The sequence below is a fragment of the Protomyctophum parallelum genome (assembly GCF_964188405.1).
Source record: "Protomyctophum parallelum genome assembly, chromosome: 4".
Classification (NCBI taxonomy): Eukaryota; Metazoa; Chordata; class Actinopteri; order Myctophiformes; family Myctophidae; genus Protomyctophum; species Protomyctophum parallelum.
The window spans coordinates 34081492-34108595 of record NC_139700.1 but is presented as its reverse complement, the minus strand read 5'-3'; the positions used below and the strand labels follow the sequence as shown (position 1 = coordinate 34108595).

General features: G+C 42.1%; 3 protein-coding genes across 3 annotated transcripts; 1 reads left to right on the top strand and 2 right to left on the bottom strand.

Annotated features, from left to right (window-relative positions):
* The first annotated feature begins 138 nt into the window (after positions 1–138).
* Positions 139–3643, top strand: LOC310857002 (small ribosomal subunit protein eS17-like). Its single transcript, XM_083762592.1, has 5 exons — positions 139–188; positions 862–1013; positions 1985–2090; positions 2588–2653; positions 3490–3643. The coding sequence occupies exons 1-5, from the start codon at positions 186–188 to the stop codon at positions 3568–3570; spliced, it is 408 nt and encodes a 135-aa protein (XP_083618718.1). The 5' UTR covers positions 139–185; the 3' UTR covers positions 3571–3643.
* A 775-nt stretch (positions 3644–4418) lies between these two features.
* On the bottom strand, positions 4419–5861 carry cart2 (cocaine- and amphetamine-regulated transcript 2; the record flags this gene model as incomplete). The annotated part of the gene is made up of 3 exons (XM_083762777.1): positions 4419–4526; positions 5220–5303; positions 5685–5861. 3 exons carry the CDS (start codon positions 5859–5861, stop codon positions 4419–4421), a joined length of 369 nt encoding a protein of 122 aa, XP_083618903.1.
* A 9559-nt stretch (positions 5862–15420) lies between these two features.
* cUnh15orf40 (chromosome Un C15orf40 homolog) lies at positions 15421–25003 on the bottom strand. Its single transcript, XM_083762344.1, has 4 exons — positions 24879–25003; positions 24604–24733; positions 23384–23511; positions 15421–16224 (listed from the first exon to the last, which is right to left on the bottom strand). Exons 1-4 carry the CDS (start codon positions 24897–24899, stop codon positions 16135–16137), a joined length of 369 nt encoding a protein of 122 aa, XP_083618470.1. The 5' UTR covers positions 24900–25003; the 3' UTR covers positions 15421–16134.
* Between the last annotated feature and the right edge of the window lie 2101 nt (positions 25004–27104).

Here is a 27104-nt window from a genome sequence, read left to right as displayed (position 1 = left end):
ACTTTAAACTGGTCTGAATCAGGCTCTGGTCTGAATTAAAGCATGAAGAAAGGAAACCCTTGCCTGTGGAGGGCAGTATAACGTTTCCCCTTGAAGTGTTTTGTCTTGAACTTCCGGGTTGTTTTCTTTATCTTCCGGAGGTGAGTGGACTATGCTCCTTTCCTTTTCTCCCATGCCAGTTCACGATGGTGGGTGTTTTTATTCATTCACTTCTACCATTTTCTTATCTACCGCAATCCTTCGTGTTTAACCATTCTTAAAGCCCAGTAATACCACCAGTGTAACTTGTATTTCTGATAAGTAAAAATCGATGCATTATTGGTGATGACTGACTTTCAACCGCGTTGATTAATTGAGTTTAAATATCTGAGATGAGCCGGCGTTTGTTTGTTAGTTGTTTAGCGGGAACGACGTAGCGGAATGTATTGAGAGACTAAAGTGTTATCCTATGTACTGGGCTTGCTATTCCATGATATGCTATAATTTTATAACCGACCGTCTAGATGCATGGATTGTAGCCCAAACATTTAATTGGGCTACATGGATTGCATGATAATACTGTGTAGTGGACAGTCATTTTTGGTGGCGTTTAAGCTTAGAATACCTTTCTAGGACCACTTACAAATGGTAGACAAGTTCCTATTTTATGGAGGTTTTGAAAAATGAGTACTTGATGTGTGTTGGTACTAGGGCATTCCACATTTTGGTGGCATAGCAGTAAAAATAATTTAACCCCGTGTTTGCGAATCTGGGTCTTGAAAGTGCAAGAGGACAGAAGCTAGAAGCTGAAAGGCATACCCGCCAGCTGAAGAATATTGGAAACAAGTGTATGGTGTATTAACTTTGTGTGTCTCTCTCTAGGGACGTGTCAGGACCAAGACCGTGAAGAAGGCAGCCAGGGTGATTATTGAAAAATATTACACCCGGCTTGGGAACGACTTCCACTGCAACAAGAGGGTGTGTGAGGAGATTGCCATCATCCCCAGCAAGAAACTCCGCAACAAGATTGCTGGGTCAGTTCTCTCTCTGTGTGTGTGTGTACTTTGATGATGCTAGTCTGATGTATCTTACCCCTACACTGTCTTTCCATGCAGCATTCCTACTGCAAAATAATATTTTAACTTGGGACCCCCCACCCTGACAAGCATAGTTTGACTCATGTTCCAGCGATACAAATTGTTAAAATGGCTGAACTACAATCTCAACGGGCTACGAACTTGTAGATTGGCTAGTTTCACAGTCTTTGCCTCTTATTTACCGGTAATTTTGTCTAGGTCAATGTCCTTAAGTTGTGCAGATGCCCTGTATACACTACCCCATAAATAGCAGTTTGGGAACCTGTGTCAACAAATAAATAATGCAAGTGACTTTGAAACTGTCCCATAACAATTTAAATGACAAAACTAAGACCATGCCTGACATGCTTTTACTAAATGTGGACACCCTGTATCGAAAGTGATCATGGTGTGTTGTCGCCAGGTCATTGATAATACAGGAACATTCAACTGAAAGTCATTCCCGTGTTTGTTGGAATCTGTTTCCAGTCAAACCCTGTTACTTTCAGACATTTGAAAATTTCAGTTTATTTTTACTTGACACAACGCAGAAACTGGTTGGTAACTTGGTGCTATGGTGGGTCATCCCCATATTCCCCGGGTTCTAGCCGCAAGCAACTCTTGGATGCAATTTTTGTATTTTTCTTAACTAAAGCTTCAATCTGTAGTTTTGTCTTGTCTCTCTCCTGACTGAGATGTCGGAAATACCATAAAGATGGTGGTCTGCTCCATAACATCGTTTCATGGTCTGTCTGACTCCAGAGACTGTATTTCTTGGAGAATACCACTACCATCAACTGCTGTTAATTATTAAAATAAGCCTCAGATTGTAGCTCAAAAATAAATTCATAAGAGAACCTGTGATTGTAGCTTAAAGTTTAGTGTTTTTACTCATTTATTTTGTGGTGTGTGTTTATGTTGTGGTTTAGATATGTGACCCATCTGATGAAGCGTATCCAGAGGGGACCAGTGAGAGGAATCTCCATCAAACTCCAGGAGGATGAGAGGGAGAGGAGAGACAACTACGTCCCTGAGGTCAGTTCAGCTGTCGATCCACTGCATGCTTCTCCTTATTAGCTGCTTGTGGTCCAGTCAGTGTCTTTGGCTAATTGGCAATATAGGTGGTGCTATTAATTGTGTACACGTTGGTCCGACTAGACTGGTTGTTGAAGATCTCTCCATCAGCTTTTTCACCTTACTGATCACTATAGTTTATTTATGTCATGCTCATACGAGTACTGAATTGAGTAGAACGTTCTACTTGACTGTTTCAGTTTTCACCCTGTATCGAAAGTGATCTTGGTGTGTAACTTGTCACCAGGTCATTGATACTACAGGAATATTGAATTGAAAGTTTTCCCGTGTTTGTTGGAATCTATTTCCTGTCAAACCCTGTAACTTTCATACACTTAACATGAAAACCTTTTTGTTATCTTTCTCAATCTGTCATCTGCGTCTCTTACTGATTAGCTGTTTGTATGGTATGTACAGTATGTATAATACCAGTCTCTTTTTTGCCTGCCTGCCTACAGGTGTCTGCTCTGGACCAGGAGATGATTGAGGTTGACCCTGACACCAGGGAGATGCTCAAACTATTGGTAAGCTTTTTGTTTCTATGCAGCTACCCGTCTGACGCATTTCTTTTAGACCAGTGTCCTGAACGTATAATGACCAAGGGTTTGTCATGTTCTGTTAATCTGTTGCCTCAAAATTAGACCAATCGCAGCTCCCACTGCTATGTGCTTGACAGCAGGAACCTCGGGCTATAAATGAATGCAGCACAAACAGACTCTAGAGTCTAGACAGTCTAGGGACACAGCTGGCGCCAGCACAGTCACCTCTAGGATTGGACACTGAGGCCGACTATCTTGTTGGTCTTTTAATGGCAGTTTATTTAAGACTACCTTATTGACCGTCTCTTACTTTAGCACATGGCCATGTTATTACTTTAATGAAGACATTATTTCATTAAGGTCTTTTTATATTCTCATTAGTAGGATTTATAATGTAATTACATCATAGATGTTCAAACACTCAGTTTAATGACTTGCTGTGTTTGCACTAAGATTGCACACCCTTGGGTCCTCGGCAATACACCAACCAAGTGTAAAGTCTATGGGATTGAGTTATTTGTAGCACAGACATGCAATACAGAGATGCCTGCTACCGGTATGCGTTATTGGACTACTACTGTTTGCAGAAAATACTACAGAAGGCACATGAAATGTATCCTCTGCCTCCATTTGAGATGTTACCACTTCATAATTGTGTACACTGCTTACAAGCAGAATAAATACAGTATGATTAAGGCACCCTACGTGCCTTACTCTAATATTCACCCTGTATCGAAAGTGATTTGCTATGTTTGAAATGTTACGGTCAGTCCAAACTTCTGCATTATGTTTTATACCATGTGTTTTGTCTGTCTTTCCAGGATTTCGGTGGTCTCAATGTGCAGGTGACTCAGCCTGCTGTGGGGATGAACTTCAAAACGCCACGCGGCGTTTCCGTTTAGGCTTTTTGTGGTTCAAGATACTTGGCGTTTTGTAATATACTGTTGACACTTAAAAATAAAAACCCAAACCTTCGCTGTTGGGGACTGTTTCTTTGGCACATACATTGAGCCCTTATTGCTGGCACTTTCTTTTGTTGTGTAATGTGCTGTGAATTGTTCTCGTTACGTTTAGTTGAACAAACTTTGTAATATGTCATATGGCATAATCTTTGTTTATTACAAAAAATAAAGATTCTTCAGTTTATTTATTATAAAATGCTGCTCCTGTGTCACTTATGTATGTTTCCTGACAGAATGAAGAGCTGAATATAAAATAAAACCCAGGGTATTATGTTGGATGAATCTCAATCCACAACCTTGCCCAGCAATGATTTGGCTTGTTTATGACTAAGCCTTATTTCTAAGCGGCAAGTGAAATGGTTATGTAATTTGTTGGTTTAAAGGAGTAGTTCACCCACTCAGTCCAGAGACTGCTGGTCATCAATGAATTACCAATACACAAATCTTTGCTCCTGGGGGACCTTGGAACAAAATATTTTGACATGTGGTGTCTGTGGCAAAATGCAGGCAATTTTATGAATTGTAGCAACATGCTTTTCAGAAAATGTAAACGTTCTGCTTCTGGTAGAACAGTTGAGGATTATCAGGAAATAAGTGGTTTAAAAAGAACATTACACACCTTAATACCGTTAATGGATCATCAGCTCACAAAATAATAGGTAGGTGACATTTTAATGTTAAAGTCCTACATCTCAGCACATGTTTAATGTTTAAAATAATATCCATATAATACAAAATAAAATCCATATAATAAAATCAATGTTTTTATGACTTCTGATCATTTTTGTTTACAAACATTTTAACAAGAAGAAGTTGCAGAATGCTCCTTGTGGGCAGTCACACATTTTACCAATGCGTGAGCCTTTTCTGATGGCGCAATGCTCCCCAATGTCACACTGAAAAAAGAAATGATCACAATATCAATTTGTTTCTGTCATATCACACTTTGATTAAAGAAATAAAAATAAATACATTACATATGTAGTTCACCATATCACACAAAAAATATATACAGTATATATCATGTCATATTGTGCATAATATATAATTTATATAACAATGCAGTGAAGGGCAAGGGATCTGATTCTCAATATCAAGTAGTATTTGTATGCTACCATATTGTGTTTGATATGAACTGATCTTGATTGATTGATTGATTGAATACTTTATTAACAGTTTGCAAGAACAGGCTCAGGGAAGTACAATACAAGGTCTGCTAAACTCTAAAGGATGAAACCAGACAAGCCTTTGGTGTCCTCAATTTATCACATACTCGATTCAGCTATATTAATCTGATGCATATTTTGATGCCGTGTTTGGTAAATGGAATACATTAGTGGCCACACATGTATGGCAGGCTGACACATCAGACATGAGTAAATATGTTACGGCTTTTATGAACAATAATACTTTTACTTTATTTGTTTATTTAGATGGGACAATATATATTAATGGACATTACATAAATGCAATGTAAATACAAAATGCTAATTTTCATCCGCAGTCCCCACATATACAATAAAACAAAACAAGCAAACAGTACAATAGGAAACATGTAAAGTATAAATTATGACCTTTTTGTTTCTCACCGTTGGAACTTGTCCAAACTTCTTTTCCCAGGGATTGATTTTCTTGGTCTGCAGTTTCTCCAGAACCTCATGAAGAGCCCCCAGCTGCCAAAGCAACATATTGTACATGAGTACACGATTGATATTATGTAAATACTTTATGTACAGGAAAAAACGAAGGAGTGTGCAGACTGAAATGCAGGGCATGTGATATATATTTCTTAATTAGCCTATAGAACTTTTATTAATTACTTTTTTCTACCGTACGTATCTTAGCTCTCATGCTGTGAGAATCAAAACAGATTAAAGAAAATGAAACTAGTGTTTCAAAATGTATCTCTTCCAGTTTAGTAATAATAGCACAATAATACTAATATGTGTAATAATAATAAAATAAATTAATTAAGAAGCAAAATAAATAAGTGATTTAAAAAGAAAACTTAAACATTGATTTCGATCATAGCTTCTTCAAAATGTGTTTCCTACCAGTCTCTTCTCATTGGTCAGATTTGGATTTTGTTGATAGTAGAAGTCCTGGACGCCTCGCTCCTCCAGGTGCACCTCGTCCCGCGTGTCGCTGTCTTGAGCAGAGCAGCGCGAGGCGGAGGACAACAGAGCGACACACAGCAGCACGGCTCGCGCCCACATGCCACAGTTCTCCATGGTGCTGATGCTGATGAGCGACCGGTTACCAGGCAACAGCTGTGATGCTCTGATGCTCCGCTAGACTCTGCTACAAGGTATGAGCTGCCTTGCGCTTTTTTACCAGTTTGCCCCACCCCTTTTTGCGTCAGAGATATGACGTAAATTATGTCTGCGTTTAATTATTCAGTGTTATGATGAAGCCGACTCTCCACAATAGCAGAAACGATAAAAAATACATGAATGAAGATGACAATGCATAAAAATAGGATCTGTAGTTCAAGTTCTTACTTTTGAACAGGCCTACGCCTTTTAGCCAATCATTTGTTAACAATAAGACATGACATGACATCAACAACTACAGTCATTGAGTATCTAACTTGTAACAAAATCACACAAAATCACAATACAACCGTGAAGTGAGGGCGGCCACTGTATTTATATTGTGACGTAATCTTCAAAAGCCATGCATTGAAGCGGTTAGCGCCCCTGGGCCTTAACAACTGGCATTCATTCATTATTCCCGATGGCTAATTAATTGTGTTATGAAACACTTTGACTTTGTGGTTGTGTTAGTGCAGTGAATGTGCTGTATCATCTCCTTACATAAGAGTTATTGTTGAGAATAGTAGCCACTGGGCATAGACACAGGAACTGGAACATAATTCTGACCAAATGCTAAAATATTCTACAACTACTTGTACTACTACTGCTTGTGTTACTTCTAGTCTGTAACTAAAGCGTCCTTCTGATGATACCATAAATTTGGCAGCAAGTTTAAATTCATGGAGTATAACTAGGAGTTTAACTTCCTCCACCAATCACCATGCTATTTCAAGCTGAGGGTGCAGAAAATAAAAAAGGCATTGTTGCCCAACTCAGTCTGAGATTGACAGTAGAAATAGTGAGAAGCAGAACATTCTGAGATGTTAACCCAAGTGTCTTCAGAACCAGACAAAGGCTTTGGCCGACATTATGTCATATCTCTAATGACTATTCTCAGGGATTTGATTTTCATCAAATCCCTCTGCCTTATAGGCTACTGTAGATCATTGCTCTGCATTTCATTGTCAGTCAGCCAACATGGTCAGTCTGTCTGTACCTGTCTCCCTATCTCTCTGTCTGTTATTCTGTTTGCCTGCCTATCTGCTGAGATTAGAATGAAGGAGCCAACCACTAACATATTTAATTGATGATGAATATATTTGATTTGCTGATTTTGCTGCTGTGTGTCAGTGGCCAGGCAGGCCGGCTGAACATGCAGGCCACAATAAATAGCCTACAGAAAACAATACATCAAATTTCTATCAGGATAAACATATTAAACAACACAATGTTGCCACAACCCTTCTGTGCCTGCATGACGTGTGTGCATGTGCATGTGCATGTGCATGTGCATGTGCATGTGCATGTGCATGTGCATGTGCATGTGCATGTGCATGTGCATGTGTGTGCGCGCACGCGCATGTGTGTGTGTGTGTGTGTGTGTGTGTGTGTGTGTGTGTGTGTGTGTGGGGGGGGGGGGGGGGGGGGAAAGTAGCTGTAGTATATTGGCGCCCAGACGTGAACATATGTGCATGAAGAGTTGACAAAAGACCCACTGTCCAAGCCACCCTTCCCCCCTCAGAGGGAGAACAGAATTTGACACTATATGTCTTTAGATGTTTTCTGTTCTCATCAAGTCATAAATACACATATAGAAACACCTGTACTTACATCCACATCACAATGTTATGTTATGTCATGTATTTCACATTGCAATATAAGGAGTTGTTGTTTAGGTGTAGTCTTATACATTTCATTTTTAACAGTGAACCATGGTCTTGCATCTTGGCTGAGGTCTAAGTGATGATACTAAGGGGCATTCAGCAGTTTTGGCAGGCGTGAGGTCATACAGGTCAGGTGGTTGGCCCTCAGCAAGTCTATCAGCCGATGCCAGCACATGATTATAATTATGGCCTGAGATAGCAGAGCCAGCAGGTCACACAGGTCATTCGTAAGCACGCACACACACACACACACACACACACACACACACACACACACACACACACACACACACACACACAGCTAAATGACTTGCAAAATTCTGTGCAATCCTCTTCTACAATCGGTATAGATATGGTGAAGACGCTGTTACCGCTGAAGGGTTAACGGATCCATCTACAATTGTCGCCAAATGAAGATAAAATACAAACTTGACTTTACATCCAGGCGATATTATTCAAATCTGTTAACCTTTTCAGAGGTAAAAAACAAACAGTATAATCGACTTGCTGTCCTGCTTTGACCTCCTCACAGGCAAAAGAAAAGTAGGCATGGATTCATTCACTAGGAAAGACCAAACATCAGACATGGGAACCTTTAAGATGGTTTATTGAATAAACGTGGAGTATGGTCGTTTATGGGCACGTCGCATGCGAAGCATGGTACGTGCGGCATGAACGGCCATGGCATGGAATACATGGTGAAGCCAGCATGGTCATCTAAGGTCATCGCCACATGCAAGCATGCGGCGTGCGGCTTAGATGGCCAGGGGCGGGGGATGTCATTAACGTGCCGGTATGGTCATCTAAGGTCAGCACCCCACGCGAGCGTGAAGTGGGCGGCTTAGGTGGTCAGGGCGCGCATGACATGTGGGGCATCGGCGTGACTATCCTGGGGCATCACTACTCGCGAACCTCAGTTGTTCCAACTCCATTAAAAAGAAAAAGCTACAGTCTGTTTGGTCCGATTCGTTATTCTACTCAGACAGAACCGTATGGTAGACATTTTGTACATTTGCAGTTGTCATATTGTGAATTTCTCAAGGATGCTTCAACAGGAACGGACTGTATTTCTCGCATGTATAGAGCGTCGCAGTCCCGCCCCCTTTCATGACGACGCCAGGCCCAGGAAATGAATCCCAATGCATTTTTCCCATAGACAAGTATTTATTTAAAGACCTTTTAAATAAGGTGTCGTACGAAGCCAACTCGAGTCGTGACAAATCATGACAACAAACACAATATTTTGGACAAAACAAATAATTACAAAGAAGAAAAACAACCAAAAACATTGTGTTTATTGTCATGATTTGTCACGACAAGAGTTGGCTTTGTCCACGTCTTTAAATAAATACTTTCTGAAAAGTCTATGAGGAAAATTAACGGGGATTTCTTTTCCGGGTCTCTCGAGGTTAGAGTGTCCACCCTGGGCCTTGGAGGTCAGGGTTTGATCCCCAGCCACTGCTGGCTCATACCAAAGACTCAGCATCAAGGGTTTGACGTCCAGGGGGCGTACTTGTACAATTGAGCTGCCTCACGCTAAGGAAACAGGAGATAGACTCACTAAGGGCCTCATGACTTGGCGGCAAGGCTTACTCCTCAGGTCTACCTCAAGGTCAATCACTTTTTCATACAGAAAAAGAGCATGGATTTTATTTCATAGCAATGTCCTGCATTCATTTACATTCAATATAACCACAGTCTTACATTGGTGGCCACTGGGAGCTGACCAGTAAAACTGGTTTTCTACTGTTGGAAGCTACTCAATACAACTACAGTCTAACTGTTGGCCTCTGTGTATTGTATTGCATTGCATTGCATTGCATTGCATTGCATTGCATTGCATTGCATTGCATTGTATTGTATTGTGCAGCTGGTCCTTGTCTCCAAGACAAATTTCTCCCAAGGGAGACACAAGTAAACTTGAACCTTGAACCACAGTCTTCTACGGTTGGCCACTGCATTGGAGCTAGGCTACCATTGAGACATTTAGTTGGAAGTGTAGAACAGAATGTATTTGCTTTGTGAAGGCATATTAGCATCAAAGTCAAATGTTGTGTCAGTGTTTGAGCACCCAGGGGCCACAGGGACAGAATGAGCTTCTTAGTTCCTATTCAGTGGAGAGATATAAATAACCCAAACACAGCAAACAGCTTTAAGAAGAAGCCCTGTTGTTGTTGTTGTTGTTATTTCCTCCCTGGCCACCGGGCATGATTTGGTTGACGTACGTTTGCCCCATTTTGGGATCGACTTAGTTGAAGTCAAAAGACACCTCCCTACACTCTGACTCACTGTCACACACACACACACACACACACACACACACACACACACACACACACACACACACACACACACACACACACACACACACACACACACACACACACACACACACACACACACACACACACACACACGCGCGTTAGTGCACACACAACCATTTGCTGTTGATTTCTTCCCTTTGGGGAAATTCAAATTAATGTCTGTCTAATTTCTCCCTGTCAGAGAAAACTTTTGAAACAAAAATAAACATTTTATCCAGAATGCTTTTGAACTGTAATCTGTCCAGAATTTCAGTCAGTAGTTTATTACAATGCTGTGTTTTCAATTTCCAAAAAGGCCAAGGGACACCATAACAGCATTGTAATTGTGACCATAGGTCGCAGATTATTATGAAAACCTGCAAAACCTGTCCGTCGTTCCGTCTGTCACACCACCATATATGGCCGTCAGTCCCTCAGGCCTTGTGACAGGTCACTCCACCACATATGGCCGTCAGTCCGTCATGCCCTGTGACACGCTCCATATATGGCCGTCTCCATATATGAAGATCACAACACTCACCTCATCAAACCCTGGATAGCCATACATGGCGAAGACTGGCCAGTACAGAATTCATTCCATATGTTGATCTGACCCCCATGCCAAAGGGCCAGCGCTCGCCCAGCAGTCTGCCGTCACCCAGGCGGATGCGTGCACACATGGGCGAGGTTGCTTCTCGCCCTCAGGGCGTCTTATATGTGTGTGTGTGTGTGTGTGTGTGTGTGTGTGTGTGTTGCGTAACAGTATTAGATTTTTCACAGCCTATGTAGGGAAAGGCTAGTGAAGGCTTGTTGTTATAGGCAGCACACAATATCCCTGTAATCCTAAAGAGCAAGTGCTATGATAGGAAATAATAGCAACCAAGAAATTAGGTACAAGGATTTCTATTGTGATTTGATGTATACATCAAGACCAGGGTCTGTTTGTGAGCAGAGGTGAATGTGAGCTGATTCAGTCCTCCCAAGGTGGCAGAGAGACAAGAAAGCCTCCGTAATACCCTTCGGACCATAAATACTGACATATTAACAATGTTTGTATTTTCCGTCAGCACACATTGAGAGGAAATGTGTGCCATCTGGCTTCATAGCGTAGATTTACAGAGGCTGTTTATCGGTCTGTCCGTGCGCCGCCCGGTCCATCAGTCATCCAGACAGGCAGCTTAGTGCCACTCTATAGCTAGGCCAGCGAACCACACCCCGAAAACCTCATAGCATTATGGATGATTGTGTTATCATGTTGAGTTGTGTTGTGCAGTGGTGGAAAAAGTACTTTTACTTGAGTAACAGTATCAATACTGCAATGTAGAACTATTCTGTTAGAAGTAAAGGTCCGGTGTTCCAAATGTAGAGTAAAGTGGATTGGCATAAAATATAAAGTACCAAAAGTACACATTTTGCAGAATGTCCCATTTGACAAGTTTTAAAATCTTTTGAAAATAGCAGATCTACAAACTCACAACACGTTGCACAACAAGTCGCAAAGTAAGCATGTACAGTATGTAGATCAGCTATTTTCAAAATATATATAGGGCTGAAGTCAATAATGTATGTTTTGTAATATTACACAAAGGCTACTTACGTTACTTTACGCCACTGTTGTGTTGTGTTGTGTGGTCTGGTGTGCTGTGTTGTGTTGTGTTATTTTGTGAGCTGTGAAATACAACCACAAACTTCTACGGTTAGTGGGAGCTGCCCATAGTACAGCCAGTACAGATACCTCTGGAGCAGTTGAAGATTAGGGTGGAGGTCGCCTCCCTGTTGAATTAACTTGGGAGAGTGGGATTAAACTTGGCTCATTATTGCTTTGCTAATTCTATATGCATCGCTTTTAGCAGCTCATTATTGCTTCACAAAACCTTGTTCCTTGTTAAGTTTCTTTCTGACAACTTGGAGAAAGATAGTTATTATGTCCATGATGCTGCTTACACTCCATTTTTCACTGCAGCAGCAGAGTCAGTACAGCAGTACACACAGAAGCTGCCTCCAGGGACAGGGGGGCGTCACATGCACTAGACTATTTAGCCGGGTTTCTATAACGGGTTGCTGGACTTCAAATATTCATCCTTTGAGCTTCAGGGCTTTAGTGGGAGAGTTATCTGCAAGACAAGAAAATGAGTGTAATGAACAGCAGTAACTGATGTCTGTGGTTATAGGAGACGTTCTCTGTTCTGTATACTAGGACTCCCCGGGGCAGGAGATTATAAGATAAACTGTTTGTCATAGTGTTATTATAAACATAATTCTGCGTAAAAATGTGCCATAGCTTCTCTAGATTACTGTTTCCCAAACACTGGATCGGGAGTGGGACCCATTTGTGGGTCGCAAACCAATTTTTAGGGGTTGCAGGTTCTAAAAAAAAGTCTTCTAAATTATGACAATTTTCTGAAAAACCTCATGTTTCTGTGTCAGTGGTGCTCAATATTTCATGTCAAGGACTCCCAAAAACCTCTCAGAAGCAAAGATTTGAGTTAAAATGTTCGCTCTGAAAGAGTATATATTCAAAGATTTAAACCACATTTTTTTCAAGGTTTTTCAAAAATAGCAGACCTGCAAGCTTGTAGATCTGCTATTTTTCAATAGCTAAAGTATAACATAATGCTTCAAACACCAAAAGCTTATTTATTTTTAAAATAAAGAAAGAAAATCAAATATTTTGAAATCAACTTAAAATTTAAATAAATGTAATAAATAAATCTGTCCTTGTAGTCCGTATTGTCAGGTCCCTTTTCGTTTACTTTCGTTCCCAATGCCCATACCAAGGGCACATCCAATGCATTTTTGCATAGACATTAGACAATACCCTTCTGGACACAAAATCTTTCTCAAATGTACATATCGAACACTACATGTTGTAGACAGCACTACAATAGCAATTTATGTAGACATAGCACTCTAATGTATATACGGTATGCATGTTTCATTATATAGATATTCCACTGTTATGTTCTTAGCTTACGCATGTTTCATGATAACTACTTTTTATGTATGTGATGTATTGCCATGCTTTTTGTTGACGACACGTCATCATGCATCACGTTTTCGTTCAAAGGCCTTTTTATGGACTTTTGATTAGCATTACAGTGGGAGTGAGTCATTATACAACAGATCGTTTCAAGGAAGCAATCTGAGTAGGCAGCTAATTGTGCTTCAAGCGAGCATGATGGAAAACCTATTCAAAATATAAAAGGCACATGCATTTACCATTTAAATGGCTTGGTTGAATGCTTCTGAAGGTTCTTCGTCAATGGTCAAGTATATTATTTCAGTATATATATTGAATGACAGCTGAGCTTAATAACAGCCCTGAAATTCAAAGGCTCCCTGATTGCACTGCTTGGTTTTGTGCTTTGCAGACCTGTGAGCCATTAACTGTAGGGCACGTTCGGAAGGAACTTCTTTCACATTCAACATCTATTTTTGGGGGCTGGGGGACACCCACTGACGTTATAAGAACCTTCCGCCACTGTGTGTGTGTGTGTGTGTGTTCAGGTGTTTAGTAATGTTGTACTGTACTGGGTTCAGTGTGGTTGAATTGGACATTGTTCTATAACTAGATGTTGTCTTGTTAGTCTATAGGCTACTAGGCTGGTAAACCAACCACCTTGGAATAGGTAGGCTACTGCATGGGTTCAGTTGGTTGAACTGGACATTGGTTCAATCATTTGGTGTTGTACTTACTGGGATCAGTTAGTTAAACAGGATTTCTTTCCTCTTTTCTTTTTTATGCAAGCATCGATATTTCTGTGACTGGTTATGGTTCCAAATACATTTGCAGATTCAATCAAAACATGTTCCATTCCTGGATGTATTCCTTACAATTGTGTTTTTCAATTACAATACAGAAAATGCAATGTGAAATATATTTTTAGATTAGATGGAAACATTGCTGACAAAAATGTAAAGGGCTAAAATAATTAAAACTAGACTAAAATGTCAACAGTTTTTGTTGACCAAAACTAGACAAATACATTTACGGGTTATTGGACTAAGATTAAGGCTAAAGTTCTCGACTTTTAGTCGACTAAAATGTGACTAAATAAAAATAGTATAAGTTCGACAAAATACTATAAAAACTAACAATGGTGATTGAAACTGCTAATACTAAATAAAAAAATAGCCGACAAAAACCTTCAGATTTTACTCTAAAGTAGGAGAGAATGTTTATCAATACTGTCTCGAGAGACAAGGTCTTGAAATAAGGATATTACTGGTCCCATTAATAGAACAGTCATAATTTGTAATAATACGAAATAAGGAGTCTAGTTATTCCTAATATCCTGTTGGAGGTGCCAGACGGATCATTGAGCTGATCAATGAATCCAGGGTATCTTGATGACCGATATAGGACTGATGCTGGCCTGGCAGTTATCTCCATCTATTCATATTTTATTTCACAAGTAGGCTACTAATTTTAATACCCAAGTCAAGGACCTCAGTTTTAACATTATTGGGAGCATTTGAATTAATAAACATCAGTGCAGATTTTGACAGAACCTTGTAACCTGAAAAGTAACAAAAGTGCTCCAATGTTCTTAAAACTGGGAGTGATTGCCCTTACCCATCTACAATATTTTTCTGCAAGCAAGCAGTTATTATGCTATGAAGAATATAACATAACAAATATGAAATTGAGTGAGTTGAAACAGCGCCTCGTGAGCAGATTTATTTTCAACTGAGTTTTGATGCAGTCAATATACTTTAAGAATAATTCATCATTTATTTATTTAAATAGACTACGCTGTAATATTCATGAAATACAGAACTATATGTTCCTTGGGTATAAGGAGAGTTGGGCTGTTGATTTATGGTACAAACCTAAACTAAGAACATATCGTCTTATTAAAAATAATTATGGCCCTGATCCTTATGTTACACAAAATATATCCAAAGGTCAGAGATCTTTTTGTGCACAGCTGCATTCTGGGACCTTACCATTAGCTTTAGAAACGGGTAGATTCATTGGTACTCCTGAGGAGGACAGAGTGTGTCTAGTGTGTGATTTGAAAGAAATTGAAAATGAAATTCATTTTTTGTTTTACTGCCCTTTATATGAAGAGTTAAGACATGTATTGTTTTGTAAGATGACAACCATCTGTGCTGGCTTTTTCTGGTTGGAGGACTATGAGAAGCTGGAGTTTTGTTTTGGGAGGGGTATTTTTGCTTTGGCAGACTTTTTATGCAAATCGTGGGAAATGAGGCAGAATGTTTTGTTTGTGTAAAAATGTTTATTTTACACAATGCAATATTGAAGCAATGTTATGGTGTGTCCTGTAAGTCCATGTGGGCTGGGCGCCTTTGGTGCATGACACAGAAATAAAGAATCTATCTATCTATCTATCTATCTATACAGTATATACAAAATAAAACAGCATAACGGCAAATAAGTAATGCCTTCTGTTCAATAACAGTTGTGCAAGTGGAGTTTTTAATTTCATGTGTTATAACACAGATTCTGAAGTATCTCCACATACTCCTAGAGGTTTTGTACCTCATTTCATATATTTACATTTACTTTATTTATTTAGTTGGATGACATTATTCCCTGATGATTTTTTAGCTAAACACATTAAGACACATATCCTGTCCCCTATAATAACAGATATGATCATAATATCCTCCATAAGACCATCTGAATGGACAAGGTCTGTTGGACACTGGGTCGGAGACAGTAAAGGGAAGCAGATGATAACTGCTCTATTATTTGTAAATTAATTTGACAAATATTCTGACCTTTCATGTGGTTGTTATGACAAGACTGCCGGTGACAAATTTCGTGTTTATTCAAGGGTTTGACCACAATTGTAGATTCCATTTGTTTTAAATTTTCCTGCAACCACATTTCCTTTCCATCTTCATTTCAAAATGACTTCCTGGTTCTGTGCTTCTGTGCAATTTTCAGGGAAGCTTAGCTCATTACCATACGAAGCACAGGATAAATCCTACCTAACTTTGCCAAAAGTTCTAGGAAACATCAAGTGGTTCCTTGGCTGTGTAGGATATCCAATAAGGACGTGCAGTTTGGATAGCAACCTGTACTGTACTGTCTGTATATTTTTATGGTTTATTTAATGTTAACTTCCTTAGCCTCAGCTTCTTTTTGTTCTTCTAATTAAAAAAGACAATTACAAATAAAAACGTGATAGGAAGCTTCCTTGCAAATGTGCGCAGGCCCTGTATCTGTGCCAGATAGAACAACTTCCGGTGTCATCCAGCAGCCTTTGTCAGTCTGTCTAGGACCTGATCTGGAGTCAGAGAACAGCTCAGTCTGATCAGCTTCTCTCTGGACCTGTTACCCTGAGGACAGCAAAAATAAGTATTAATTAACATTACTTCAGAAGCTACTTCCACAACCATATATCTATTATTACCTCTACCAATCCCTACCAGTACTGTAAAGATGCACACAGGGTTTCATTCTCATTAAAAGATAATTATTAGTGACTACAATTTCGTTTTTATGTAAAAGACAGAGGAGCAAGTGATATTTAACCACCTGAACATCCCTACTCTGTGTGGAAAATGTGCAGAAGATAGCATATTGTAATAAATGTGGGTTTTCTATAGTACGTAAATGTCAGCCCTGGAAGCACCGCAGACAACAATGTACAAATAGCAACGTTTATTATAATGCTTGGAATATACATGGAATACATGGAATAGTATACAAAATATAAGAATCAATACAGTAACACATTAACCCCCCATTAAAACCAAGTAGCTATATAAACTGTATAAATACAATGTCTCTTAAATAATCCGTGTATTCACAATACAATGTCTCCTAAAGTAATCCGTGTATTCACAATACAATGTCTCTTACATAATCATGCACATAGCTTACAAAGTACAATACACAATACAATTTCTCTGGGTACTTAACTCGCCATGTGGCGGACCCTCCCCCGGGGTCTTTGCTTGTGACGCCGTCCAACTCCCCGGGGAGATGCGTGTCGGACGTCGTGACTTGGACAAGTTAACGTTCAGTCCGTTGCAGATTGTATGGAGGAGCAAAGTGAGCGCACACTCTCTAAAAGCCCCTCTGTCTAAACTACAGGAGACCGCAGGTGTAGTCTCCCCTCCTGCTACGATATGACAGCTAGCTCCCCCTCACTACCTGTCTTCACCGTCGGCAAGACTATACCACTTGCGAACGGCCCCTCCCGTACCCAGAGTGCCGCTTCACTAGACGTGGGCTCCAACAACACACAGCCGTCTAAGTGTCACTTTTATACTGGCGTCCTCTCGTCGCCACCTGATTCAATGCCCGCAATCAGTGTCATTAGTTTACCACACCCGCCTGTGTGGCGTCATCAATGAGTCCGTGTTCGCATGCACATCACACTTCTCCCCTTCTTGAAGAAAGGGACTCGTCCCCGAGTCTATAAGGACATATCGTAGTCTCGTGACCAGACGGCCGGTCTCCGCTGACGAGGTGGACGTCCTCCCCTTAGCGTTGGCACCCCTATGGAGTCTTGTTGCCACCGCTCAGGACGGGACGCTGACAGATCCAAGGGCTGGGTCGATTCCGCTGCTGCGGGGCCTTCTGGCCCGATGCCCTTCTGTGACCCAGCTGGTGAGCTCTGCTGGCGTGCAGAACATTCCTCCGACGTCGTTGCAGCTTGGTGGCCCGATTGTCCCAGGACAGCCACAGGCCTGTTCGATGGAAGGGTTACTTCAGAGGCTGCTGAATCTACTGGTGGGCCTCCTTGTTCTCCGGTGACCTCTGGGACAGTCTCCATGTCCCGCTGCACTACCGGTGTCATCACTCCTGCTGACGGGGTCCCCTGTTGCCGCTGACCACCCTCGGTCGCCCCTGCCGGCGCTGTCCTCACCTCCGCGGGGACATCACGGCGGGCCGGACGAAGCTGGACCCAACTGGCACAACCTGGAACCTCCGACTGCTGGCGCTGTTCTGGCGGAGTAGGGCAGACCCTCTGTCCATCTCCCATGGATGTCTCATTCTCTGTTGACTCAGATGACACTGGCAAGGAAGAAGTACAGGGTTTGAGGCGGTTGAAATGTACAACAGTTTCTGAGCCTCCCTCCACTGGCACTAGCCTGTAGAGGACATCCGTCACCCTGTCCACTACTCTATAGGGTCCTTTATATCGTCTCTGTAGTTTGGGACTCACCCCGCGCTTTTTAGCCTTATCCCTCATCCAAACTAGTTCTCCCTCAGAATAGTATTGGAATTTCGCCTTGAAATCATAGGCCACTTTCTGGTGTCCTGAGGCCCTTGCTTGATGTCTCTTAACGGCCTCTACAACAGTAGACAATGTGTCCCTCAGCCTAGCCACATAATTGTCTACTGAGGTAAAGGACTCCTGGTTGTCTATGTTTAGCATAACATCTACTGGCAAGACCATTTCTTGTCCAAACAATACCCTGTAAGGAGTAAACAGGGTGCTAGCATGCACACTGCTACGATATGCCAACATAACATATGGTAACAGTGTGTCCCAATTAGACTGATTGTCTTCCACAAAGAGGGATAGCATATCTAAAAGGGTACGGTTGAATCGCTCGATCAACCCATCTGACTCTGGGTGATAAGGTGTAGTGCGAGTTTTATGCATATGCAAAAGCCTACACAGTTCTTTGAACAAGTTTGATTCAAAATTGCGTCCCTGATCTGAATGCAGACTCCGAGGGGCGCCAAACCGACACACCCATTGTTCCGTCAAAACTTTAGCGACAGTACAGGCTTCTTGATTAGGCAGTGGGAAAGCCTCTGTCCACTTTGAGAAATAGTCGCCGACAACCAATACATACTTATTCTTCCCCGGGGTCTCTGGAAGGGGACCAAGAATGTCAAGGGCTACTCGCTCGAACGGCCTCGATGACACGGATGGCTGTAAAGGGGCACACCGTGCTTTCCCCTGTGTCTTACGAGAAGCACAATCTACACAGTCTTTAACCCATGTCTTTACATCTACAAACCACCCCAGCCAGTAAAAGCGGTCTTTAACCTTTCCCTGCAGCTTTTGCACCCCCAAATGGCCCCCAGTGGAAACACTATGAAGCTGTGCTAAGACCTCAGGCACCATTGACCGAGGTAAAACCACCTGTACTTTGGATGCCGCATCAGAATTGGCAGGAGGAATCCTCACTAACCTGCCTCTCTGTACCTTAAGCTGAACCCAAATTTGTGCATATTTCTGTAACTCAGGATCGTCTGGAATTAAGCTGTCAGCAGACAGATTTTTACAGTGAATTATTCGCTGCAACTCATTGTCTGCCATCTGTGCCAGAGAAAGCTCATCCATCTCACTAGCCACTGAGGTGTCTGGAACCTCCTGTACCACACATACTTTTAGGTTGAGCTTTACTGGCACTCCCTGAGGGGGACCCTGTTCAGGTTGCCGTTTATTTTCTAGAAAGCCTGGTAGCCTAGAGAGAGCATCAGCATTGCTGTGAAGTTTGCCAGGCCGATGGACAATAGTGTATTGGAAATTGGCAAGTTGTTCAATCCAGCGAGCCAACTGCCCCTCCAGAGCCTGAAAATTGTGTAGCCACCGTAGGGAATTGTGGTCAGTTCGCAGTACAAACTCTTTACCTAGCAGATAGTGTCTAAAGTGTTTAGTATAGACTACCATAGCCAAAAGCTCCTTTTTTGTAGTGGCATATTTCCGCTCTGATTTTGCAAGGGCCCTACTGGCATATGCAACCACTCGTTCCATCCCGTCCTCCTCCTGAGATATCACTGCTCCAATCCCCACATCACTTGCATCCGTGTCCAAAATAAAGGGTTTGGAGGGGTCTGGGTAAGCCAACACAGGGGCCGTAATCAAACTAGTCTTAAGCTGATCAAAAGCACATTGACAAGTTTCGCTCCACTGGAAACGCTTTCCCTTCTCTGCTAGCTTATGTAGCGGGCGAGCAATGTCTGCAAAACCCTTTACAAACCTCCTATAGTAAGATGCCAGCCCTACAAAACTGGAAACCTCTGTCTGATTGGTAGGGACAGGCCACTCTCTGACTGCCTCCACCTTAGCTGGGTCTGGTCTCACTCCCTCAGCGGATATAACGTGCCCCAAGTAATGGACCTTAGTAGAAAATAAGTTACACTTTGATGGCTTCACTTTAAGGTTGGCCTGCTGGAGTTTTCCCAGTACCTCATCAAGACGTGTCAGATGTTCCTGAAAACTGCGCCCAAACACTATTATGTCATCCAGGTACACTAGACATGTAGTCCACTGCAAATCAGCAAGAATTAAATCCATTAACCTCTGGAAAGTGCTGGGTGCATTACAAAGGCCAAAACTCAAAACATTAAATTCAAACAAGCCCTGTCGGGTGGCAAAGGCAGTCTTATGGCGATCCTCTGGCTCTACTTCAACCTGCCAATAGCCACTAGCCAAGTCTAAGGTGGAAAACCACCGAGCGTGTGACAGACTATCAAGGGCATCATCAATCCTAGGGAGGGGATATGCATCTTTTTTTGTAACCTCATTGAGTTTCCTATAGTCAACACAAAACCGGAGCCCACCTCCCTTCTTTTTTACAAGCACAACTGGGGCTGCCCATGGACTGCAGGAAGGACGGATTATCCCATTAGCCAACATTTGTGTCAGATTATTAGTTACTTCTTGTTGCAAGTGAAGGGGGACCCGTCGAGGATGCAACTTAATGGGTTGTGCATTCCCTGTGTCAATTTTATGTGATGTTAAATGTGTTCTGCCCAAATCTGCATCACCCCGACTGAACACGTCCCGGTACTTGTGAAATGACTGCCTAATTGCCCTCACCTCATCTGGAGCGAGACCCTTCTCTCCTACCCCAAAGTGGTCTACAAGTGCGTCAACTGTCCACGGTGGCAATAAGGTCCCTCCCTCATCCTCACAGTGCTCCAACATCTCCTCTCCCACTTCAATGTCTGTGAAAAGTGTGCCTACTTTCATGCCACTCCTTAGCGGTAGAGCGTCATTGGTTACATTAATAACGCGCACTGGCAGTTTACCTTGCTGCACCCTACAAACCACTCTGGCTACCAAAATGTCACTCTGCTTAGACATGAGGGAAGGTTCTAATAACCCTTCAGCATAATCCCCCCACCCACTTTGGACCTGCCCCCAAATAATGGTCTCACTGCGGGGGGGTATCACTGTATCAGTCTGGACCGTGACTATTTGAGGCTCTGATCCTGGGTTAAGATTTACCAAAGGAAATTGTTTGCCCATTATTTGACAATTCTTTTTTCCCAGGTCAACAACAGCACCATACTTTGATAAAAAATCAAAACCCAGCAAAACCTCCTCTGAGGGGATGTCAGATACTAGAAACTCTGCAACAAGGGCAAGTGAATCGAACTGACAAACAGTCTGCCAGGACCCCAAAATATGCATCCCCCCACCATTAGCTGCTGTAGCTCTGCCAATATAATTCGCTAGGTCACTTCCTCCACTTGTAACAGAAAGCCACAGTTGCTTAGGTATAATGGAGCGCGAGGCTCCTGTATCAACCAACACATAACAATCCAACCCACCTATTTTAGCTTTCAAATATCCAGAACCACCAGGGGCCACGGTTGACACAGACTCGGGGGCGGGCATTGGGCCCTCTGTGCACACCCCCTCTAGTTTCCCTGTAAATAAGGACAGTCACGTCGAATGTGGCGAGTACACCCACACTCCCAGCATCCCTTGTTCCGCTCAGCTTCCCGTTTGAATAGGGAGGGTGGTTGAACTGAGCGTCCAAAAGGAACCGATACCGCTGGTGTGGGTGTAGGAGCACTTTTACTTGGGTGGCCTATTGCCTGTACAGTCGATTGCAGGGATTTAACTTCCTGTCGTAGGCCCTCTACCACCCCAAGCAAGGACTCTATCCGCTCGTCACTGGTAGATTTATCAACAACTCCGCGCACCTTAGCATCAGTCATTGGGCCACCTCCCTCTAGACCCCTAATGAGTTCAAGCTCTGCAGCCAGGTTAATGGCTTCCTCCAATGTTGCTGGTTTGGCACTGCGGAGATTAATACGCAAATCCCCATTTCCCACATGTGCAATAAAATTATCTTTTGCCAACACATCCTGGGTATTAAGATCTATTGTAGGGTATGCTTTAGTGACCAACCGGCGAAGTGAAATGCCAAATTCTCTTACAGTCTCATTATGTAGCCTCCTACGTGACGAGAAGCTGGCCCTGTTCCAGTCCTCACTATCACATGGGTCTAAACATCTCCCCATTGCAGTCTTTAACAAGGCATAATTAGCTTTAGCTGCTGCAGACAACCCGCTATACACCTCCCGAGCTCGACCAGACAAAAGTAGGCTCATAAACTTCAATCTCAGAGATTCATCCCAATTATTAACATCAGCTGCCATTTCGAACTGTTCAGCCCAATCAGCCCATTCCCGTCCCGTGCCCGTGAATGTTTCTGGCATAAAGACTGGCCGTGGAGTTGCAGATAAATTGTTACTGTGGCCACCACTGTTGTTACTGGGGCTCGCTCCATGATCAGAGACTGACATTTTTATAGATCCCACCGCTGCCACCAGTGTAATAAATGTGGGTTTTCTATAGTACGTAAATGTCAGCCCTGGAAGCACCGCAGACAACAATGTACAAATAGCAACGTTTATTATAATGCTTGGAATATACATGGAATACATGGAATAGTATACAAAATATAAGAATCAATACAGTAACACATTAACCCCCCATTAAAACCAAGTAGCTATATAAACTGTATAAATACAATGTCTCTTAAATAATCCGTGTATTCACAATACAATGTCTCCTAAAGTAATCCGTGTATTCACAATACAATGTCTCTTACATAATCATGCACATAGCTTACAAAGTACAATACACAATACAATTTCTCTGGGTACTTAACTCGCCATGTGGCGGACCCTCCCCCGGGGTCTTTGCTTGTGACGCCGTCCAACTCCCCGGGGAGATGCGTGTCGGACGTCGTGACTTGGACAAGTTAACGTTCAGTCCGTTGCAGATTGTATGGAGGAGCAAAGTGAGCGCACACTCTCTAAAAGCCCCTCTGTCTAAACTACAGGAGACCGCAGGTGTAGTCTCCCCTCCTGCTACGATATGACAGCTAGCTCCCCCTCACTACCTGTCTTCACCGTCGGCAAGACTATACCACTTGCGAACGGCCCCTCCCGTACCCAGAGTGCCGCTTCACTAGACGTGGGCTCCAACAACACACAGCCGTCTAAGTGTCACTTTTATACTGGCGTCCTCTCGTCGCCACCTGATTCAATGCCCGCAATCAGTGTCATTAGTTTACCACACCCGCCTGTGTGGCGTCATCAATGAGTCCGTGTTCGCATGCACATCACAATATCATAGAATCACGTGTCACAATGAATCACGCTGTGATCGTGTAGTTTTCAGCAAAGATAATAATGATTTAGTGTGTAGCCCATACAATCAACTAAATATAGGGCCCATGGGAATACGGTCAGGAAGTATAGGATTTAAGGTTAATGAGTAACCTTGTCAATAGAGACATCAGTCTTCCTCAGTTCCAGTACTTTAGCCAGATATTTGACCAGCTCTGCGTTGGCCTCCCCATCTGTAGGTGGCGCTGCTATTGATACCCCTACTGCCTCTGTTGACACATCTACATAGGAAAAAGTACATTTCAATAAACTTGCCATCAGTCTAATGTCATTCCTGTTTCACAACATGACATCGCTTCTTGTTTTAAATTGAAATAACACCATGTCAGTGATTAGAACAGATTGTCAAAATTCAACCCTCTTTAAGATAATTCGTAACAAGTGCTCTATATATTGTACTTAAATTGCAGGACATTGAACTTGACTTGTTTGTACGTTGTAGCACGGAATGTGATGATTTGATTGGCTGATGTATGATGATGTATGATGATAAGAGCGCCCCTCACTTCACACAAACTGATTTTTATTAACTCACCAGGCTGTGATAGTTTCGAATTGCAGCCGTCCGTAGGTGCCCTTTGAGAGCGGTTTTGAAGGAGTCAAGGGTCTTAATGGCTGTTGGTAGGACGCTCCACATTGTGAGCGAAATTAATTTAGTCACTTGTTTGTGCGAACCTGGGTTGCACATGGTTTGTTGAACTCCCTCTGGTGTTGTGGGTTTGGACTTCATTGACATTAAGGAAGTATTTAGACAGGTACATGGGTATCTTGGTAGTGTAGCGAATCTTGTGGACCAGACCCATTGCAAGATGCTGTACTCTGTCGTCAACCCAAAGCCATTTCAGCCTGTCAAAGTGGGCAGGGGTGAGGTGGGTTCGGGGAGTGAGGCCAAGTGGTAGCCTGACTCCTGACCAGTTTGTTTTGGGAAGTCTGGAGCCTTGTTTTAAGGGCCTTTGAGGTGCTGTGGTACCAAGAGGTGCAAGCATAGTAGAATAAACCTTGTACGAGGGTCGAGGGCTCTTGTTAGTTAGGGTCTTTTTGTTGACCAGTGAGGAGATCCTGTATAGGAATCTTGTTCTTTGGTTGACTTTTTTTATTACGTTGGTGGCCATTTTTTGCCTCCAGGATGGAACCTAGGTAGGTAATTTCATCTTTTCGTGTGATTATTGTCAATTTGTCACCCACTCTAACCAAGAAGAAATCTGCCTTGCTGATAATAATAATAATAACCTGATAACCATAATAACACCTGTTAAGAAAGTAAGGAAGAGGTCCAATTTGCATAGCGCCTGTCTGCGTTAATAATAATTCACCTGTGATAGCGGTCACTTTGGACCCGGGTTTCGCGTGCACAGCGACAGTGACAGCTCCGGTCTTGTCTCGCACTACTGGTCCGGCAGGAGGCGCTGATTTTTCAGCTTTCTGTTTCTGTCCAACTTTAGCCTGAAACATACAATGGTGTGGAAGTTGGAACGGATAATATTATGAATAAATAATAAAATAAATAGGCCAAGTGTGTATAAATGAAGCACAGGTTTAAAAAAAAACCTAGATGTGGTCGTGGTGGTAGTATGATATTTGTCCAAACCGTTTTGTCTTTTTTGGGCATTTTTCCAGAGAGATTCCTCTGGCAGACAAGATGCCCTCGTATGTTTAAGACTGGAAACAAGTGAGGTTTGCTAAACTGTCTTTGCAAAGTTGGAAACCGGTTAATAACTAGTTGGTTCATTCATTGTAAACAGAGAACGGGGTATTTATTTTTCCTGAGGGAAGCTATCAATAGACTTAACATTATATTTTTTTAATCTTAAACTTAGAACTATCGCAGGCTTTAAAAGCTTAAATAAGTATATGTAATAGTTTACTCAGACCATGGGACCGTACGGACAATGGTTAAATTCGTCCTGATTGTTGACGATACGTTACGATATAAATTAAAGTAGTTTAATTTAGGAGATAAAATACCTTAGGCCAGTGACGCTGTGAGTGATCCGTGAAGGTCAAAAATGCTTGTTATTTGCGCAGAGCCTGCGTATAGTGCGTAATATAATATATAATCTTAACTAGGGTTTTAAATAAAATAATTCCGAATTGATAATTAGGATTAATCACCATTCGTGAATAGCCTACCCAAAACATGTCGTGTTAAAAGAAATATGGAGATCAGGCAAGATCAGTAGGCTACAAAGACCAAACTGAGAGTTTGAGCATATTTAAGAGTAGGCCTAGACCTAGAATGCTCTGAGAGGTCTAATTTAAGAGCAACGTCCTGTGTTCTCCTGTATGGGGCAGAGTCGTGGAAAGTGACACAGGCCATCTGTCACAAGTTGGATGTATTCCAAAGGAGATGCCTGAGGATACTGAGGATATTTTGGCCGACGACAATCTCCAACACTGTCAGGTGTAATCAAGTTCAGAAGGTGGACGTGGATTGGACATGTCTGCAGAATGGACCCAAGTGCCATCCCAAGGGTAGCTATGAGATGGACACCACCTGGGAAAAGAAAAAGAGGCAGGCCCAAAGAGACCTGGAGAAGATCAGTGGAGAGAGAAATGAAGGAGTTGGGGTGAACTTGGGGCCAACTGCAACATTGGGCAAAAGACAGACAGCATTGGCGTTCGTTGGTGAAGACCTTATGTGCTACCTAGCACGAAAAGGATTAAGTAAGTTAAAAACATGTCGTACAACATAACATAACAGCTGCTGTCACCTACAGCAAGCTAATGGGGATCTAATAAATAAATAAAAAATCAATCAATCAATCAATCAATCAATCAATCATACTTACAATAATGGAAGAGATCAGGGAGAAGTTGTGTGTGTGTGTGTGTGTGTGTGTGTGTGTGTGTGTGTGTGTGTGTGTGTGTGTGTGTGTGTGTGTGTGTGTGTGTGTGTGTGTGTGTGTGTGTGTGTGTGTGTGTGTGTGTGTGTGTGTGTGTGTGTGTTGATTAAAGCAGCCATCACTATAACTTGGCTCTTCTCTTCTATGGCGCAGATTGGAACCTGGTTTCCTGCTGCTCAAGTGCTGAACGTTTTACGTTCCTGCTTGTTAAGGTAAGAGGTTAAATTGAATCTGTTCAAAATTCTCGAGGCATGTGCAATACTGTGGCTGTCTTGGTTTGCTTTCCTTTTTTCCTGCTTTTTTCTCACTGTATGGTGTAAAAACCAATACAAAAGATCCTGTGTCTAGGTGAGACATGACCTTTTGACACGATCTAAATGACATGTCTCTATTTTCTGTATTTTTGTGGCCAAATAATCCATAATCCATTGAGTCTCCTACTGACCAGCTACCTGGTCATCAAAGTATTGGCTTAGGAAAGTCACAAAAACAAAACAATTCCATTAATTCAATTAAGGCTTCATGGGGTGTTTAATTGATAGAAAATAAGTACTGTTTTGGAGTGAACTGGGTTAAAATATATGGTTTACTTTGACATGTATTGCCCTGCTTTGTCAGTGTTTCCCTCCTTTCAGGTTAGTTTAGTCTCATTTTGCAGAGAACTGTATGCTTTTATTTATTTTATAATCTCTTCTTTTCTGCCTATAGATACAGTATGTTAACTTGTCATCCCACAGAGCTCAGTAAAAAATAAACAGTGGAGTTGAAAGTGTTTCTACATGCGGTGACTCGTTTCCAAAGACCCACCCAAACCTTCCCATTCATTCAGACGCACTTAGCCCCGGCAGACACACACACACACACACACACACACACACACACACACACACACACACACACACACACACACACACACACACACACACACACACACACACACACACACACACACACACACACACACACACACA